This window comes from Marmota marmota, unplaced genomic scaffold, assembly GCF_001458135.2.
Source record: "Marmota marmota marmota unplaced genomic scaffold, marMar, whole genome shotgun sequence".
In the NCBI taxonomy this organism is placed as follows: Eukaryota; Metazoa; Chordata; class Mammalia; order Rodentia; family Sciuridae; genus Marmota; species Marmota marmota.
In genome coordinates, this window is record NW_026000211.1 from 5,314,898 (window position 1) to 5,336,234 (window position 21,337).

The following is a 21,337-nucleotide window of genomic DNA, read 5'->3' on the forward strand; positions in this document are numbered from 1 at the left end:
TATATATATAAAATCACTGGGGATGTGGCTCAGTGGGTTAAATGGCCCTGGGTTCAATCCACAGTATCAATTATGAAAACAAAACAAAAACAACAGCAACAACAAACAGCTCTACAGATAGTAAGACAATACCAGTGCCAAATGGAAGGGAGTTAAGACACTAGGATCTTTATAAATTGTGCACATTACATTTATGGACATAAAAAAATTATGTGTAAATGAAGAAAAGAGAAATTTTGGTGAAAACCATGACTCTTATACTTCTGGGAGCACAAGAATAGAAGGCTCCATGGCCTCTGTCACTGGCTACTATGAGGTTTTTCCTCTATATTTTATGAATCCAGTCACTGGATTAAGTGCAGAATTTCTAGACTCCTAGAAAAGAGAATGAAAGTGAGAATTTTCTATGGGCTGTAGCACCGTTCCAGCAGGGGCAGCACAGGGAAGAAATGACTTAGTCAATTGATGTGCTGATGTGTGAGTGCACATTTTTAGACGCTGTGGTTAAGGAATTATGAATGTCAGAATAGCAAGGATGAGGTGATAATAATGGAAATTTAAGCTTACTCTTTTAAGGAATTAGTAGGTAACAAGAAGCATTTAATGTTCATTTATCATATTATCTCATTGAATCCTCAAATAACTGAAAAAAAATTAAGTGCTGATATCATGCCATTTTATCGTTGAAGCAACTGAAACTCAGAGAAAGAATAAGAAACTTTTACCAAGGTCACAGGGAATTCCTAACCTGTTTCTACCCAGAGCCAGTGCCCTTTATCAACGATGTACTGCACACCCCTGTGTTTTTAGACAACCATGACAGAAATCTATTTTGAGTATCTACAGGAGTGAACAAGACCAAAATCCTTCGCACTTGCCCTGACCTTCTACTGGGCCTTAAGTTCTAGGGTTGTGAAGCAACTGCACACACAGGTATGGTGGCAGAGTGATAGCTACCTTTAGAACCTCTTATTGAACTTCTTTTTTCTACTGGGGACACACAGATGTGATAAACACTTGTAGGTTTTGGTAACTGTGTCTTTTGCTATGCGGAAAAGATTCAGGCACAGCAAACATGTTATGAGTGCATTTGTATAAGTCGATATGCTAGGTATTTTCACATACAATTCTAAGTGTTTCTTCTCATAATAACCCTGAAAAAAGATGGCAATACTTCCATCTCATAGATAAACTGTCACTCAGAAAGGATATATGACTTTCTTAAAACAGCAAAGAATACAGCCAAGTATACTGACACAACTTAACGGTATTCATTGGCTGTGTAGATTCTTAAATAGTTATAAAAATAACTTCCAAATATTTGTTGTTGTTGTTTTTATATTAATATATTCAAGACTATGGAGCCTAAGGGAAATTTTTGTTTAATACATATTTTCTATCTCATTCCAAATTGTTTTCTGCATTAAAAATTAATGCAAAGGTAGCATAAAATTTTATACTCATATGAACCTACAAGATTAAAAAAATGGGTTTTTTAAAGATAATAACAGTTATTCAAGGATTTTTGTTGTTGCTGCTGTTTTTCTTTTTATTTGCTTCTGAAACATATTTCCTACTCAGTGGAAAATTATGTAAATTGGATGTGTACATTTTAGATACATTTTTATTCTTTAATCCTGAATTTTTCAATCCTAATTATTTATATCAGTATCCATCATCTATCTCATATATTTCTATGTATCTGTCATCTGCTCATGTCACCTACGTATCTATATATCTATTTCATCTATCTATCCAGGCATCTATGTATCTGTGACTTTCTTTAAATTTGAGGGCTATAGGAAGGACAAGTGGACTTATTTTGTTTCTAACAGCAGGAAACAATAAAACTGTTGTCTGTGGTTTCTGTAGTTTTATGAGCTTGGTTTGTGATGCTTGAGAGTATAGTGCACAGGTAATTATATTTCCTATTAACCTTTTGTGTAAGAATGTATGAGTGAGTGGGTGAGTAAGTGTGTGTGTGTGTGTGTGTGTGTGTGTGTGTGTGATGCTTAGGAAAAACACAGAACCTCATACATGTAGCTCTACCACTGAGCTACATCCCCAGCCCTGCCTCTTCAAGTTTAAGTGATTTTCGTATCTTTAATCTGATCTTCAGTTGGCCACCATTGCTATGGGGAAAAAAGGTAATTGCTGTTCATTCACTGACCAGACACTCAGTAAAATGATGAGATTTGTGATTGACTGCTGAGTAGATGGAAATGGAAGCAAAGATTATTAATGGTTAAAAGCATCTGGATATATTTTCATTATATCTAGTCATGGATGGGTGACATGAATTTTACCACTTTGATGACTTATCAGGGAAGTGCTTTAAGAAGACCTTCTCCTTTGAGGAAAAAAAATATTATGTTTGGAATCAAAGTTGAAAATGCCTTTGGGATGGAAATATAGCAGACCATGTGGACATAGGTTATGGTATGGATGCTTTGTGGTTCTGGAGAGTCCACTTATTTTCCTTCAATGTTGTCATATGAAGAAAAAAGGAGTGGGGCTCAAATAAGATTTCATTTACTTTTAACATCCAATGAGTCTGAGATTCTAAAGAAGAAAACTCCTTAAAAAATGAAATTCTTAAGGATAAAGGGTTTAGAAGGATGTTCTATGTGGTGAAAATAGTGTGGCATGAGTTCCAGGTTCAGGAATGAAACTGAGATACACCCCCCCCCACAATGGGTATGTAAATTTGGGCAAGTTTTGTGACCTCTACTAGCTATACGTACTTGCTCTATGAGAAACTAGGGCTATAATATCTATTTCTCACAAGCTCTGTGAGCACTAAAGGAGATTATATAAATAATACTTAACAACTGATTCTCTCCCATTCTTAGTACTATCTTTGTTACTGTAAGTAACAAAATAGATATAAACCCTATAGGGTTTCCAAAATACCCAACATCCTAATATTTACATTTCAAAACTTTCTATGGGAGGGAGAAGAATTATGTAAAACTTGAAATTCTTAACTATTGATATTTTTTATTTATTTGGGGATTATTTTACTCCCATTCCCTATAATTTAGTTCAGAGGTGTGGAGTTATACTTTTTTGGTTGCTTGCTATTTTTCCTTGCATTTAAAAACAAAAGTCCACTATAAAATTTGTTATGGAATGTGAAAGTGGTAATATAAAACAAAGCATAATGAGCTAAGAATGAATAAAAGTTGGCACTTAATGTTTAAAATTTCCTTCTTCTGTTTTGACGTTGGAGTTCAGCATTATAAACTTAAGATGAATTATCTACTCCTAGTTCAGCTCTTAGTTTTCTCATCACAAACCACATAGGCTCAGACATACCTGAACAAATTCCCTTAGGTAGTACCACTGTCTGATAAAACTCAACCGAGTTTGCTACAGGAAGACCACTGGAACAAGAGGTGGATAGGAAGGAGAAGTGACTCCCCTCCCTTCCCTGCCCTACACAATGATAAATACCAGATGGCTCTTAGTACTTCCTTAATTTAACTGTTTTTGTCTACTCAGGAAATAGAAAGAACATTCTACTTCATGCAAAAGGTGCATCCAAATGAAAGAACCTATTTAAAGGAGCATGCTTTAAGCTTTATTCCAATAAATCATTTTGCTTGCAGCTGCAAAACTAATTGTTCTTAAAGCTAACAAGGATTATCACTTGTAAGCCAGGTTTGCTATTTTAAAACCAGAAAAAAATGGAGGGGGGTCAGGGAGCCTGTGTCCAGAAAATGATATTCTTTCTGTAATGGAGGAATTATACAAAAGGGATAAATTTAAATTTTTCTCTTTTTGTTTTAATTTTGGTAATTATGTACAATATAATATTAATCTTATTCTTCTTATTTTCCTAAGAGAATAATAATTAGAACTCTCATGCATGTTTCTCTTTTATTCCTCTACATATTCACTCATATTTCTAAGTTTCCTCTTCTGTCTCTATTCTGCCTTCAAAATTGCTTTTTTTTTTTTGCACTCTTGTGGGTAAAACTGTAAATTTAAAGTAGAGGAGTAAAAAGACAAGGGGGAGTCTAAATAGTTTTACATAAAAGGGTTGTTCAGCATGTCTAATCCCAAAGCAGCTTATAATGTAAGCCTGTCTCTTAAAATATAATATCCAACAAAGCAGATCATAAAATTTACTTTTCAAACACTTTTTTTCCCCTTCAGAACAAATAACCTTGGTTCTATTATGTCTTTTTCCCAGTTCATCTTGCTTTATTATTTAAAATTCTCTTAATCATTCTTTAGTTGTTTGGTATTGAACTGCAGACAGAAAGCTGAAACAAGAGCTGGACCAATAGAAATAGGGAGATGATGAGAGCACCTCTCACACCTTTGTACAATGGAAAATCGCATTTACATTTCTGACTCTTGGAACATCATCAATGTCTCTATACCATATAATACTGCCCTGACTCTTCTTTCAAAGAGAATAGTAAATGAATTTATAATTATACAGCATGTTAGCTGTGATCTCTATTAGTATTGAACAATACTATGGGGTTTTGTGGTGGTCACTTTCCATATGCTAGTGCACTTAAGATTCAGAGTAAATCTGCCAGATTGATTTTTTTTTTAAGAAAGGAAACTGGAATTCTGTGGCATGAGTAGCAGAGCTAAGGTTTCACATCTCATATTCTCTAACAAAGCTCCTAGTTTTTCCAATTTGCTTTAATAGGTGCTCAAAAAATACAAAAGGAAAACCAACATCCTGATAGTACCAAGTAAACAATTTAACATGAGACTAAACCCTATTTTTTTTTCATTCCTTATTGAAATAGGAAATATTAATTCCCAGTATTTCAGGATACTTACTTCCAAACTTTCTTACCAGTGCTTTAGACCAAAAATTGTTAGAGGTATAAGCAGGAATAAATAAAAAGCTTTGAGAAAAAAGCATATTTCACTTGTGAGCTTAGACATTAAAGTTAATGCAATCTGAACAATAACCTTTGGAACTCCAGAGGGAAAGCAAGGAAGCAAGTCTTCATGCTCAGAGAAGAAATAAAGCTAGAGTACCATACATCGTGTTTTGCCAAAGGTCATTAGTTTCCCCTGAATTAAATTACATATACCACTATTGTTGTTCTCAATTTGGTTTTCTCTGTAATAGATAAAAAGTTTACCTGAAGACACAGGAGATTAATAAACTGTACTACTGGGTTTCTTATTGAAACAAAGCTAAATGCAGAGTTGCCAACTCTCTGGACAATGAAAGCTGCCAAAGAACTCATCTTGATTAAAGGCATTTTAGGACATTTTTGGTTTTTAGATTAAGCTTATCAATACTGATTAAATTATCTGAACAACTGGTAAATTCTGTATTTCATTTTGACACAGTGTTACATTCTAAGAAGCCAAACCATCAACACTTTGTTATTTCTTAAACTGGAGAATTTTTAGCCATCTGGAGGGTGAATAAGACCCTTAAAGGGAACTGTGTGTCCTATGTTAGTACCGCAGGTGTCTACTTCACAGATGCTAACATTCAGTGGAAATGTTTTATATAATTATGTATTTAAAATAAATAGCCTTTCATTGTGTATACCTTAGTTATTATAGAAATGAATTTTCACCCCATAAAATATTTGTAGAAATGTAGACTGGCAATTTAGACTTAGCTAGGAGATTGGCTGCATCATTTGATCCTCTAGAGGCCAAGGGTTGGGGAATATTTTTTTTTTTTATTCCTCCCCAAAAAGTTGACCTTGAAAACATTTCTTTTGGGTAGGTAAATTTTACAGGTGCAAAAAAGATTTAGGACTATACTTTGGAGCCTGAGAAACAAGTTCTGAATGAGTGTGGATAAAAAATTTGGAAACTCCCAACATCTATCTGGTAGTAGAAAATTAAATATATTTTCCATTTCTTTTTTTTTTTCCATTCAAACCTCTAAGGCACAAGTGAAAAACCTTGTAGCTAGGGGCTGAATCTGGATACATAAACAGTGCATATTACCACTCTGTCTAGTCTCTTCATGAAATTAAAATATCCTCCTGGCCTGTGAAGGCCTCAGAACCTGAGATCCCTGCTTAAATCTGTCTCTTACATTTGATATGAGGATTCATTTACATAAAGGAATAAAGGAGGCAGCTATGACCTATTATCAATATTATTTAGACATTTAGTGCAATGCCTGGCATATACTCATTACTCACTAAATTGTAGCATAATGTCATTTAATATCTTTATGCATTTAGAAGGGCTATTTCATCTTATTCTAGTCCTCTGGTATAATGATTTGACATGCTCTCCTATTTTATCACTGTAGATAAGGTTATCTGGAAATGCTCCTATTTTGTCTTTATAATTTTACATACACTTTTCTTTCCGTTTTGCCAGATTGCCTACATCTATCTAGAATAATAACACTTAGGAAACTAAGAAGGTTACATCTTATTTTTTGTCAACATCCATTTGAGACAAAGTATCAGATTGAAGTGGGAAATACTTATTAAAATGCTTGGGTGTGGGGCTATCTTTTCCAATTATCTATGTCATTTAGAATTGCAGCATCTGTGTATGTTTATTTATACATAAAGCTTAGCATAATATGCCAATTTAGAAAAAAATGACAGTAAAAGTTTCATGGACATACGTTAAAACATTTTGCATCCTGCTAATACATGCATAGAGCAGTATACTGAGTCATCTAGGTGAAATACACCAATGTGTATGCAGCCAAAGAATTATTTAATGTTTTATTAACCTCAAAACCAGGTTTCTCATCTTTCTCTTAAGGAGCACAGGCCAGAAACAGTAGGGACAGAAAGTCTATGCAATTACTTCTCTCCCATGGGTTTTCACTGTCCTGGGTGAATACAAGTAGTCAATCAGGGGTGAATAGTATGTCTCATTTCTGTGGGACTTCATGGGAGGTACACCTAAGGCTGTTGCTTTTCAGTCCCATGGAAGAAAGATACCCAAATAGATGCCCCCCAGGTGTCACCCAGGATGTGCCATGCCTTGTCAGTAATTCATTATGCTCTACTCTTCTTTATCTGCCTTATCAATAACAATATTTCCCTCTATGTCAATATTCTTCACTAACCAATTGAGTCTAAATAAAATTTGGGTTGCTTTAGTTTAAATATGAAATATATTTGTAACATCCCTTTCTTTTTATTTCTGTTTTCTAGGATTGACCATTAAAAATCCTACATGGAATTCTTTTCTCCCATCCTATGGCTCCTTTCCCATCTTGGTCCCACATCATTAAAGAATGTTTACATTTCATGTTTTATTTAAACAAGATTTTATTTAAATTACCTTGTCCAAAATGAGCTCCCTTGTGCACGCTTTGAACGCCTTGGTATCCCAAACTCCGGCAGATGACTTGTCCAACACGTAATTCCCATCGATCGTCACAAACTGTGCCCCACTGACCATTGTGGAAGATCTCCACCCTGCCCTCATGAGGCCCACTACCGCCCACCAGCCGAACTGTCTTAGACTGAGCTGTGAAGTAAATAAATAAATAAACAATAGGATTAATTTTGTGCACTTTGTTTCATAATGCATTTTTCTTCTCAAAAAAACATTTTAGCACCCTTTTTTTTTTCAATAAGTTCCACTATTGGAATAAATATTAAACTTTCTAGCACCACCTATTGCTCAAGAGTTTAACTGCAAGCATCACATTGGTAAAAGATGAGCAAAATCCATTCTAACATTTTTATGTTCTATGTATGAGAACACTTCAATGATTATGTTCCTATGAGCTTAAAATCAATAGTTACAAGTTTCTTAAAGTTTTAAAATTTTTTCATACTATTTAAAAATGTATAACAAAACGATTCATTATTTTCCTGACACACACTTTTAACACACAATCTTGAACATACAATCCAGAGATTTTCAGTGGTACAGGATGTCAAGGAGCAGATTATTTTATAATACCAGAAACAAAAACATAGCAAATTTCCTATCTTTTGCTAAGAGAAACAAGGTACAACTAGCAACAACATTCATTTAGAAATGGCAGGGGCATTCCTTCTTATTAGGTTTCTGGATTTTTTCCCCCCAAACATGGGTGCTGGGTATGTGTATGTATGTGTGTCCTCTTGCATGCATTTGGATAAAAGTTAATGATATAATCAGAAAGTTCGTGGGTATTCTGAAAAACGACTAGAGCACTAAACTTTACAAAGAAATAAACTGTGTTCATAATTATAAGAGTAATTTTGTTTTGTAATATCTAACCAATGAAAGTTGCTATATGTCTGATGTTTTGAAAAATTTTGATCATACTCCAGAAAGATTCACATGAACATAAAATGTTTCTTTCCTACTTTAAAAAACAAATATATACATTTTTCAACCTAGGGGCAGATAAATAAAAGTATACAATTAATATAAAATGATTTATCTTGAGTAATGAAGTTTTTTAAATAACCTATGCTATTCCAGTGAGTATTTGTTTAAAAATTCATCTGTGAAGAATGCAATGAAATTCAGAAGGAAGATATTTTAAAAATGTAGTTAATACTATATACAATTATTAATATTCTTAATAATCATAAAAAGTCAATTAATAAATACAGTTCTATTTATATCTTTTAAATATAAGCCTGAGGAACACTATATTATAAAAAGATCAAGAAGTAATTATCATAACAAAAATATCTGTCTAATGTGAAAATGGAGTTAGAGTATAATTTTCAGAGGTCAATTAATTGAATTCAGTAACATTTTCCCCCCAATTTGAAAAATTTGGTTGAACCAGTAAGTCAATGACATGTAAGAAAAATTGAACATACCCCATAAAAAAACTAACTGAGCCACTCAGAAATATAAAAAGGTGACCTGCTAATATATATTATTATAATTATTTTCTTGATTCTTCCAAATGTAATTCCGTGCTAAATACTGAATTAATATAATCATACCAAAGTGCATAAGTCATTCCTCACTCAATAAGCATAAGTTAAAAATATTTTTGAAATAGAAATAATTTGTAATTAAGGTATTTAAACTTTCAATTACTGAGTAAAATACCTGGGTGACCCAATCATTCACTATAATTGCCTAAGAAAATGAGAAAGAATAATCTAAAAATGAATTGTGTAAAGCTTTTCAAAATTAGAACCAACTTTTATTAACTTGTGTCATGTCCAAATGCTTATTTATATGTGAGTCAAATATATCCAAGCCTAATGTATTTATCATATATGCTATGAAAAGCAGGAATATTCAAACATTATGTGAACTTGGCTGTCTCGTTGCCCAAACTAGTGTATGTAGGCATTCTCAGTGTGCATTCTTTGCTTTTTACTTCTCGAAAAATATCATTAATGAGTCTTGCTTGTCCTGAAACAGTTGTTCTCAAACATTAATATGTAACAGAATCATAAATTGCTGGCCCCACAACCAGAATTTCTGATATATTGGTCTTGAATGGGGCCTGATAATTATTACTTTTAACAAGTTTTCAGGTGATCCTGATGCTGTTGGTCCAGATATGACACTTTGAGAAATCCTAACTAGAAGATCACATTACATACTTTTAGATATTTAAGAGAGGATGCATGTTATATCAGAAATAGCTACCAATGCTTATAAAATAATTATAAAATAATTTAGTTTCATTTATTGCAAAGAGAATGACTGCTGCTTTCTCAAATCCTATCTATGCTCACAGGATTCTAAGAGGGAGCGAAGTCCTTCTATCAAATTCTTTAGGGCCAAAATGATCAAATATGTTTATGCCTATCTGTCACCTGAAATATTTTTCAATTATAAATCAACTATTGACAGGTGATCATGCTTTGCTAATCCTTAGTTATCTCTGAACTAATAAAGAGTACTGAGGCAAGTCAAGACTCAGTGAAGAATTGACATCCCATACCATTGTGCTACTCTGTTTTGATGGAGAAAAGTTCGTTTTGTCATCAGTCTTAATCACAGCATTTCATATAATCTTAGTCACAGCATTTTATTCTGTTAGATTGCAGATCAGATTTTCTTCTGATTTAACTAACTCATCATTATATGATATCTATACTTCCTTGGCATCAAGCTAATATATTTAGTCAAACAGATTTTTTCACACACACACACACACACACACGTATATATGTATATATGATGGCTGTCCTAATTCTCTTTTTAACTTTATTAATATAGACTTTTCCAGATTCAAATCAGATAAACACAGAAAAGCATTGAATATGTGCCTGCTGAATAATTTTCTGTATTAACTATAACATTTTAATTGGTGAAAAAATGAAAACAGAAACCAAAGTAACAAAAATGAAAAGGATAACAGAATTAAGGAAAATGTGATATCTTGTGGAACTGAGATATAGATCTCAGTTAGGTATCTGGAACTGATGAACCAAGACAAATCCGCTCAGAACTACCCAACTGTTATCCAGGTTTCTATCTGTAGGTTGCTCCAATCTAATCTTTTCTTGCAAGCTGTGTATCTTTGCTCTCCAGTTTGCATTGTGGAACTTCGCTAACAACCCTTAGTTTGTGTTATGTGGTGTCTTTCTTAGTGGCACTTCTAATGATCCAGGCATGCTGTCTAGGGCACTGTTTGGGACAGATGCCCACATTTGGACTAAATAGCTTGGGTCAAATATTTAAGGTCACCTGCAATAACATGGCTCTCCTGGAGTGAGGGTGGGGATTCATCCCTGTTAAAGGAAGAGTTTTAAGCAGACAAAATCTTAAATCCATTCTGTAAAAGACATTTTAATAATCTTGGTATATTTGTGCAATATTAATAATATTAGATATTTAGTGCTATAACTTTTTCGTATCTAAAACTGTAGAGTATATCTGTCATTACAAATTCAGGAGATTTTTAATTTCCCATTTAGCAGTTATTCTTCTTAAAGAGGAGCTATGATTCAACTGTGATGAGCTTCTGCAGAAAGACAAGATCTGCCATGTAGTTTCAGATATGAGATTAGTTAGGCTTTGTTATTTACAAACACGAATTTTACCTTATGGAGGGACTCTTCTGGACCAGCGAGCAACTATGGTCCACTAGCCAATTTCAACCTGCTTTTTGTTTTGCACATCAAGTTTTATTGGAATACAACCACACCTATAGGTTTACATATTGTCTATGGCTGTTTTCAGGTTACCAGAGCAGAGGTGAATAGTTGTGATAGAGACCATATAGAATGCAATACAAATATTTGCTATCTGGAACCCTTTGAAAAGTTCTCCACCCCTACATTCTTGGTCTTTGTATGCCAGTTATGTAACTACTCACATTTTCTATATAAGTCTTACTCTGTTTGATTTCTTTCTTTACTTTTTGAGACAGGGCCTCAATAAGTTGATAAGGGCCTTGCTAAGTTGCTGAGCTGGCCTCAAAACTTGCAATCTTCCTGCCTCAGTCTCTAGCCACTGGGAATACAGGCATGTGCCAAGGTGCCCAGCTTAACTCTCCTTGATTTCTGAGGCTTTGGTCCCTGTCTGAAATACATTTTTCTTCTTTCCCTACTTCTCCTTTCATTTCTCCACCCTCAATCTCAGGTATGGTAAAGCATCATTTTGGGGTTCCTACAGCACTACTGGTCTGTACAAAAGCATCAAGACCTTGTCTATTTTCCCCAATTGACTTAAGATCTTTATGGTTATCTCTTCAGCACCCAACAGTGTGTAGGTTGTCACTTAGTGGTCACTTAATGAAAAGTTATAGTATGTGTGAATGAGGGATGGTAAGCTCCTCTTGGTATGGATTTGTGGACTGCATTACCTGAGTGGATTATATTGGCAAGTACTTAAAGATGAAAGAATAGAAGAAACAGAATTTAGTGTTTTTCAAATCTCTAGATGAAATATAGTTCCTATGTGTAGAAACAGAGTAAACTGGAAGGAAAGATTGATTTAACTGACATGTAGACATGAGTCTGAAAGGCAAAACCTACATGGCTAGATACTGAGAACCTGCCAGGCTTAAAGCACTTGGTAGGAAGGTCTGATTAGAAGCCTTACACATTCTAAAAACCTGATTTTTGTTAACTTTTAAAGAGGATCTATTGTTTAGAGACAGACTCATGCTAAACAGAATATTTAGACTAAATGTCAATTCAGTTTACAATGAGTGATGTAATTGCCTCAAAAACTTGAATATTTGAATCTGCATGACCAGGATAGTGTTTCCCCACGGGCAACTACATGCAAAGTCAAATCACAACCAGTGAATTATTAGCTTAACTAATTTATAAATTTACAATGAGACATATCAGTGAGGTTTTTGCCTCTGGGAATGGCCAATGTTTGCTTTTTGTATATGTTAATACATTCTGTCAGGTTAGGAGATTTGACATATCTCTGCTCTGATTCATTGTATGCTCATTTTGCAGTTTAACTTTCTAAAGGCAACCTCACTATTCTTATTTCTAGCTTTTTGTTTTTTGTTTTGCTTTGTTTTGGTACTAGGGATTGAACTCAGGGCCACTTGGCCACTGAGCCACATCCCCAGCCCTATTTTGTATTTTATTTAAAGACAAGGTCTCACTGAATTGCTTAGTGCCCCGCTTACGCTGAGGCTGACTTTGAACTCAGGATCCTCCTGCCTCATTATTTCTAGTTATTGAGGAACGAATAGATACTAACAATTTCTTCATACTTTCTAAAGTTCATATACAAAATAAAAAAGTATATAAAGAAGTTATTACACAGATAGTTAATTCATATTTCTATTACCATAAGACATCAAAAGAAAAACAGGTAACAGAGCTAGGTATACAAAAGAAGAAATAGCTTAATAGTCTATTTTGAGGGAGAACTCTAAATATAATAAAAGTTAACAATTTCAGTAATTATTTTTTTATAAATTTTATTTTTTTAAAGCTGGAGATAAAACAGAAATGTATTAAATATTTCAGAACAGAGGAGTATAATTAATATTCTATAATTAATTATATAAATAAAGAGGTCTACTCCCAGCCCTCCTTTTCTGAATTTTGAGACAGGGTCTGGATAAATTGATGAGGTTGGCCTTAAACTGAAGATATTTCTACTTCAGCCTCCTAAGTAGCTATAATTACAGGCAAACAACTCCATGCCTGGGTTTAATGGATAGTTTTAGAGGAATTAAGCATAATTGTTAAAATGAGCATATTAGGTGATTATATTAAGATTAAAATTTTGATTATTCCCATTATGTGTAATTATAATGCACCAATGAAAGGGAAAAGTTAGAAAAATTTTAATTTGCAATAAAAAATTAATTATAATTATGTAAAAAAAATTGCTACATAATAAGACTAAAAGGAAATTCTTAAGCATATGGACAGTATTATTGCATGTGGTGCAGAAATTGAATACATATCTTTTCTCTATTTTCTTAATTATATTTTTAAAATTATGACCAATTTAATAAAAATAATTAGTAGGCTAAATATTTGCTAATGTCTTTACTGTTATGACGCATTGATGATTTCATAATGCTGAAATTCACAAAATTGAGGGGAAAGAAACAAAGCTCAGAGGGAGATAAACAGTATTTTGTTATTTATGTAAAATAACTCATAATACCATGTATTGTTTATGTATACATACATGTAGTAAATTCATAGAAGTGTAAGTAAAAGAAAGCATGTAAACTCCAAGATAAAAGCTCACTCTGAAAATAAAGGGAGGTGGGCTTAGGGGAACTCGATGGTATTCATAACATATTTTTTATAAAATCCAGTATGTGGCCCAGAACAGTGGTGCATGCCTGTAATCCCAGCAGCTAGGGAGACTGAGACAGGAAGATCACAAGTTCAAAGCCAGCCTCAGCAAAAGTGAGATGCTAAGCAACTCAGTGAGATCCTGTCTCTAAATAAAATATAATGTAGGGCTGGGGATGTGGCTCAGTGGTTGCCCCTGAGCTCAATACTTGGTACCCCCCAAAATAAAAAATATGTATAGTCAAATAGTAATTGTCAACACCTTAAAAATCAAGTTGTTTTATACATAACTATTTATTAGCTATTTGCTATAAATATTGTTTCTTCTTTACATTTTACATTATCTTATTTTACTTACAGAATCAAACAACAAATTCACAACAATGTTAATGGTGTCATACCTGGGCCCTAAACACATTATCAAAGAGTTTTTTATATGTCTTTCCTTGAAAGATATAATGAACCTACCAATATTAATTTGATAGACAAAACTCTAATCTGCAAACAGAAGTCAGGGAGGATGTGACCTCTGGGGTCTTCTTCACATGTGACCACCACTGCTATTGAGTAGAAGTAAAAAACCAAAGTTAAAAACAATTTTGAGGAGTAGTTCAATTATAGATGGTCCCCAACGTGTAATGGTTTAACTTTATGATTTTTCAGCTTTACAAATGTGCAAAAGCAATGCATTTTCAGTATAAAAGAATCTTGAACTTTGAATTTTGGTCCTTTCATGGCCAGAGAAACACCATCCTTATACCCTCTTAAGGTGCTGGGCAGTTGTAGCAAACTGCAGCTCTCAATGAGCCCCATAGCCTCAAGGACTATTGAGACTATTGGACTGTGTTGGTAGGTCGTGCTTGGTAGTTTAGGTGTATTAAATGCATTTTTAACTTATGATGTTTTCTACTTATGGTGCACTTAAAACGATGTAATTTCATTGTAAATTCAGAAGCTTGTATAAGATTATTGTTATATTGGTCACCCCAGGGTCATGTTTCTTTCTTTTGTAGCACTTATTGGAATTATGTTTTAAGGTTAAAATTATTACAATAGTAGTTGTTATATTTGAATTCCAAATGTAATACAGAAATCATATATATGATTGCAGTTTGACTTGAAATTTTCACAATATAGCAAAATTCTTCCAGAAAAGAAAATGATTATTTAAGATAATTACCTTAGTGAGGTATTTAGCTATGGAATGCACACCCAGATACCATTATTTTTCTCTAGAAAAATAATGCAACATATTTTGTGTCTTAGTTCAGAAGTCAAGGGATACAATAATTTTGGAGATCTCAGAGTAAAGAGAAGAAAACTATAAGGAGAAAATTTCAGTGGAGATAAAGTATATAAAGTTATTATGATTGCTGAGGAGAGACTGAGGTGAATGATCAGTGAGAAAAGATTGGTGTACCCACTAGCTGGGGAATTTCAAGTGCAGTTAAGATTCAACTTGAAGTTGTAGATACTTCTGCATATGCTTTCCCATTATGCCCACATCTTGGTTAAATTCTCTTAGATTCCCAAGTAAAGCTAAGGCACTTCTTCAAATGAAGGCAGAGATGTGGTGCTCATTGCTGGAATGAGTTGGTGTGGAGAGGAGTTTCTGGCCAAAGATGCCTACATACATTAGTTTCATAGGGCTGCCATAGTCAATGATCACAAACCGTAGCTTGAAGGGAAGTTGTTCTCTCACAGTCTTGGAAGTCAGAAGCCTGAAACCAAGCAGTAAAAAAGGCTCTCTGTACACACACAATTCAACTGCTGAACAACTAAAATAAAGATTGAGAACTCATTGATTGAGAACTCAAGATAAAATTACACTAAACTCAGATGATATTGTGTAAGTCTAAATGATAAGAGTAAATTACAACAATAAATAAAAATGTGAAAGAAGACTTTCGTTTCCTATAATTAATTTGTCAATTCTTTTTAATTTGTCAATTTTAATTAAATCAATAGATAAAAGTTAGAATGATCTTTCTAAAAATGGCAAATATTTAAGATGAGAGAAGAACTTTGTGTTTGAAATTGTCAATTACAAAAACAATTGTATTTCGAGAAGTATATTGTTTATCTTTTGAAGGGTAGTGTTTATTTATTGGTATGTTTGCTGCCATTTTAGAGCAATCTTTTTATTACTTAATGTTTCATTTCTAAGTGATTCTTAATTTCTATAATTACTCAGAGAACTTTAAAAATTTTATAAAGGGGAATAGTATAAACTATAATATAGACTATCCATTTGTGGATTGTTTAAAATTTTGCTCTTCAGTTAAAACTCTGGAACACAAAAATAATCAAATCATCTATTAAGGTATGAAATTTAATATTTAGAAGGTTCTCAGCATAAAACAGCATAAATTATGTTGCCATGCTTTCTGATTTCTGAAAATCTATGTATCAGATACCATGAAAGTCCTTATAACCCTTCTTCTAAGGGCTTGAGACATTGGTAAGGAATTTAACCCCTTGAGCCCTGATTTGCTCATTTATAAAATAAATACAATAACACCTATCTCCTAGGTTTGAGGTTTCTAATATAACAATATATGAAAAATTTGTACTATAAACTGCAAAGTACTATATAAAAATAGTAATACTATTATGAATTACAATTTATTCTGAAAGTAATCTTAGGAGCCTATAAAGTTAAAAATTAGGGATGTGATATCTGGTACTATGAAGTAAAATATCCCAAATTGGCCCTTTAAAGTTTAGTCATTCTAATTATTGGCAGATCTGAAAGCTAGGGTAGGATTTTCTAATGTTTTATGGTGGAAAAATACCTTTCCAAAAAACAGAGCGTTTGGACCTTGACTTTGCATTGAAATAATTGAAAGACAATATGCCTCCTGTATGTACAGATTGATTTCATGGAATTGGTAGAAGACAATACTGTGTATGGTCTTTATTCTGTGTAAACCTGGCAGGAATGACTATAATTCATGTCAACAGCTGTGCTCAGAAATGGATAGGGATATATTACACGAAGCTTCAAAAATTCTAAAAAGAAGCTCTTTCCTCTTCCAAGAAACAGTTTCTTTCATTTGCTGGACCACTGTAGGGTAATTATGGTAGAAACTCATTAGAATTAAGAAAAAAATATTGGCATATTTTGTAACAGAAAAAAATAGAGAAATATGTTTAGCAAATGGTGGACATCAATATGTGGGCTCTTAGATCAAAGTAGTAAAGGCTTTATTTATTTCAAGAGGACTTCTGTTCTCACTCATCAGGGTAAGGACGGACTCTTAAAACAGGATGCTTCTCTGGGCTAGAAGCCAGGAGACCTGGCTCTAGACCCAGGTGTTCTGCCTGTTTGCATCTTAATTTCTGCATTCCTTATGATGTTTTTTTTTTTTTTGTTATGACCTTATAGGATTCGTGTGAGAATCAATCAATGCATTATGATAATTCATAATCTTGTGTATAATATTATGTGATTCTCACAAATTTATTACGTGAGAAATGATAAATTTATTGTGGAGAGGTTAGAGAGAAAAGACATACTGAAGTATTTTTCTTAAGTGATAAAATTTAGAATCAGATAAACCGAGATTAAAATTTGAGACCTATGACACATATATTAGTTATGTGATTTTCATAGATTACTAATAGCCCTAACTCCTTATAGGAGAAATAGCAGACTTACAGATTTCTTGTGAGAGATTAAGTAAAGGAGATGTAGTATATGAAGTAATTTGCAGAGCACCTGGCACAGAAGGATATTATAAATGCCAGTTATGTTAGTCAGCTTTTTGTCACTGTGACAAAAACACCTAACAAAAGCAACTTAAAGGAGGAAAAGTTACTTGAGCACAGTTTCAGAGGTTCAGTCCGTGGTTGGCTGATGCCAGTGCTCTGGGCCCAGAATGAATTAGACCATCATGACAGAGAACATGGCAGAGAAGTGATGCTCTGCTCATGGTGACCAGAAAGCAAATAGACAGAGGAAGAGGATGCAGAGAAGATGAACCCTTCCAGGACACACCTCTAGTGATCCACTACCTCTGGACATGGCCGACCTGGTTACCACCCAGTTAGTCCATTCAAACTAAGATGGACAGATTGGGTTACAGCTCTTACAATCTAATTATTTCACCTCTGAATATTCCTGTATTAACACAGGAGCTTTGGGGGAATATCTCATATCCAAATCATGACACTATTATTTATGAAAATTCTTATGTCTGGACTAATAATTAGAAATAGGTGATGGTAGCACAAAAGTATCATTATTATAAAAGTTTCTTTACTGCTTTGCAATTCAGAGTCCAAAAAGAACTTTTATAAATCACCTACCACTGTTCATAACACAAACCCACTGAAATTTGAATCTGCATGATGAGTTCAGTCATCTCTGTATGATAAAATCCTCAGAGGATACTCTGATATCCTACATAAACTAGAAACAACTTCTATATCAATATGTACCAGAATTGGTATGGTTACTTAATTTTAAATCTTTCACATTATGGAATATCTGAACTAGTGCATTGCTTTCTAATAAATAAGCAGCAATAATATTTCTAAATACTATTGAACAACACAGTGATGTTGGTCCACTTTTTCTGTATCTTGGACCCTTCACTCTGGGATTCTGAAGGGACTATCCTGTTTTACCAACTATTTAGTATTTTCTCCACTTGTTGGGCAATAAATATAGACCCTCTCCAGATACAGGAGTTAATCAAGGAGAAAGCTCAAAATCCAAGTGGAGAAGAAGAAGAAGAAGAAGAAGAAGAAGAAGGAGGAGGAGGAGGAGGAGGAAGAAGAAGAAGAAGAAGAAGAAGAAGAAGGCGGCAGTTTTTCTCAGGCACAGCTAAATGTAAAGATAAGACAGCTCAGCAAAGCCTATCTGACAAAGAATGTGACACATGAAGAGTAAGGGAGAAAAATGGGAGAGAACTATATGCTTCTAGCCCCAGCTACTCAGGAAATGGAGGAGGCAGGAATATTGTTTGAGCCCCGGAATTTGAGTTCATCCTGAGAAACATAGCAAGACCATTCTTTAAAGAAAAATAAACAAAAGTAAGAGAGAGAGAGAGCGCAGTTTCAGAGGTTCAGTCCAAATGATCTAATTTGAACTCCTGGATCCTTCCATTCTTGAAGCAAAACCCATTTTCTGAAAGTGTTAATTCTTTCTTTCTGAAAGGGTTAATTCTTTCTCTTGCTTCCTTCCTTCCTTCCTTCCTTCCTTCCTTTCTTCCTTCTTTCTTTCTTTCTTTTATTGTGTTCTGTTTTGGTATTACAAGCAGACTAACACAATTTCCTTTCCCCCTTTTCACTTATGTTTTGCATTTTGGAATATTCATATGAACCAACACATTTTATTTCTTGATTGACCATGTTTTCATTACTTTCCACTTATCTATTCTTACAAATACATTGGTGGTGATCATTTTGGGGAAAATATAAATGATTTCCAAGGTCATTCTGTTTTTCATTAATAGCATCAACATTGATTATTGTTTACTTTTATTTCATGAAATGCCATAATGTAGAAGAATGTCAGTGAACTGAGAAAACATAATATTGCTCAGAAACAAATAAAAGTGAACTTGTTCTCAGAACTATAAAATGTACCAGAATGCCTCAAATTTGTTTATGGTATAATTTAAACCCTCTTAAGAACAAATTGATAGAAAGACAGGCAGAGAAAACTAAATTTTCTTGGAAACATTTTTCAAAACATTTTCTCAGCCCTATACTGAGAAAATTTAGACAGGAAACTGTCCAAGACACAAGATCAATTTTGATACCTTCTTCTAATGGACTAAATTGTGTCCTTGTCAAATCCACATGTTGATATCTTGCCTCTCAATGTGTATTTAGAAGTAGGGCTTTCACAGAGGCAAATAAGGTCATATGAATTCATCAGGAAGGAGCTCAAATTCAGTAGGACCTGTGTTGTAGCAGAGAAAAAACACAAGTACAGCACTCACAGCACCAAATGTGGTCCCAGTAAGAAGGCAGCCATCCGCAAGCCATGCAGAGATGCCTTGTGGGGAACAGCTCTGCCAGCAGCTGGGTCCTGGACTTCCAGTCTCCAGAACCATGAGAAAATAAATTTGTTATTTAAGCTACCAACTTTTGGTGTTCTGTTTTGGTATTACAACCAGACTCACACAATTTCCTTTCCCCCTTTTCACTTATGTTTTGCATTTTGGAATATTTATAAGAAAGAGGATAAATAGAGAACCTTGGTGGCATAAAGTTGAAAATATAAACATTTTCTTTAATTCACAGATGGTAATTAAAGCACCAAATATACTAACTAGGATGTGATTTCAGCACAACAAACATCTTGTTTTAAAAAAAAAATGAGTACTTAAAATTCTCATTTAAGAGCTATGGGTGTAACTTAATGATGGAAAAGGAAGGAAGGAAGAAAGGAAGGAAGGAAGGAAGGAAGGAAGGAAGGAAGGAAGGAAGGAAGGAAGGAAGGAAGGTCCTATTTAAAAATTACAGAAGTACTTATTAAGGACCTTAACTACCTCAATAATACCTGAATACATTAATAATAATTTATTCAACTGGTTACTCTCCATGATTAATATGTTATGTCTTCTTTTGGTGCCCAGAAATTATATCCTTGGGTATAGTTGATGTACTGATTATGAGATTTAAGAATATAACAGGAAAGAGTTCTGGGTGGAGGATATTTCACGATAAGATAGCTAATCATTTTGCAGGTGGCAGAGGTATTATGCTGAATGCCATGTGGAGTTTTTGTGAAAATGTTGTGCACAGAAACTGATGTTTATATTCAGCTTTATGGGTCAGCATTTCTGGGAAGTGAAAATTCAGATTTATACAAAACATTATTAGGTAGTAGGGTCATTTGCTGAAGAATTCACATTAGAATCTTGTAAATAGCTTTATAACTTACCTGGAATTCAGGTATTTGACTTTGAAGTGGATCAAGCATTATGTGAGGATTTCAGGGAAGTAAAAAAAGAGAATAACAGTAGCACCAGGGAAAAATCAAGAGTCTGTTGGTTAAGTCGTAATGGGAAGAATTTCCTGGACACTTCATGTGCAAGCAATCTATGTTGTTCTAGGGAATTTGGTCTTGAGATTCACATTATGAGAGCAGCACATTTCTAGAGATGGCAGGTTAAGGGACCAAATAATAGATTGTGAACCTATCCTCAGAGGTGCTTTAATTTGAACAAAGTAAATGACCTTGTGTTAGTTCACGTAAAGCTAAATTTCTTGCAGCAGAATAGGATCTTTGAAGATCTTTGGAGAGGGGCAAGAAAGTTTTTTGGTCTTCAGAGATTGTGGAAGGCTGGGAAGCAGGGTGTCAGATGTTTCTTCTCCATCTTCATTCCTGCACATACTGGATGAATTTCAAATTTGCTGGTGCAAAAGACCTGGATGGATCTGTATTGATTTATTTTTCCCCTTCCAATTGACTCTGGTGAGTCAGGCTGCAAGAGTTATTTGGGGTAGGAACTAAATAGGACAAGTGCTAACTGCTTGATCTATGACTGATTTAAATATCCATTTAAATTTAAAGACATATTGGATATTTATGCTATTAAAGAACATACCTATTGTGTTACTGAAATGCTGTATGTCTTTAGCAACAATTTGTGCAATCCCAGCAAGCTGTAAGCACCACATTACCATCAAGAATTAGTAGCATTTATCTAATTTACCTAGAGTCATCATTACTCTCAGGTATA

At 33.9% G+C, this 21,337-nt stretch overlaps 1 protein-coding gene across 5 annotated transcripts in view; it reads right to left on the reverse strand.

The window, feature by feature from the left end:
* Nucleotides 1-21,337, reverse strand: part of Msr1 (macrophage scavenger receptor 1) — a 77,576-nt gene that overhangs the window by 5,476 nt on the left and 50,763 nt on the right. For 3 of the 5 annotated variants that reach the window (XM_048791809.1, XM_015486046.2, XM_048791810.1), the window contains one exon: nucleotides 7,264-7,452. In XM_048791809.1, the coding sequence (XP_048647766.1) occupies nucleotides 7,264-7,452 (189 nt within the window). Of the gene's footprint in view, nucleotides 1-7,263; nucleotides 7,453-14,102; nucleotides 14,195-15,332; nucleotides 15,356-21,337 lie in introns of those variants that run through there. The other 2 variants (XM_048791811.1, XM_048791812.1) reach the window with 2 other exon arrangements.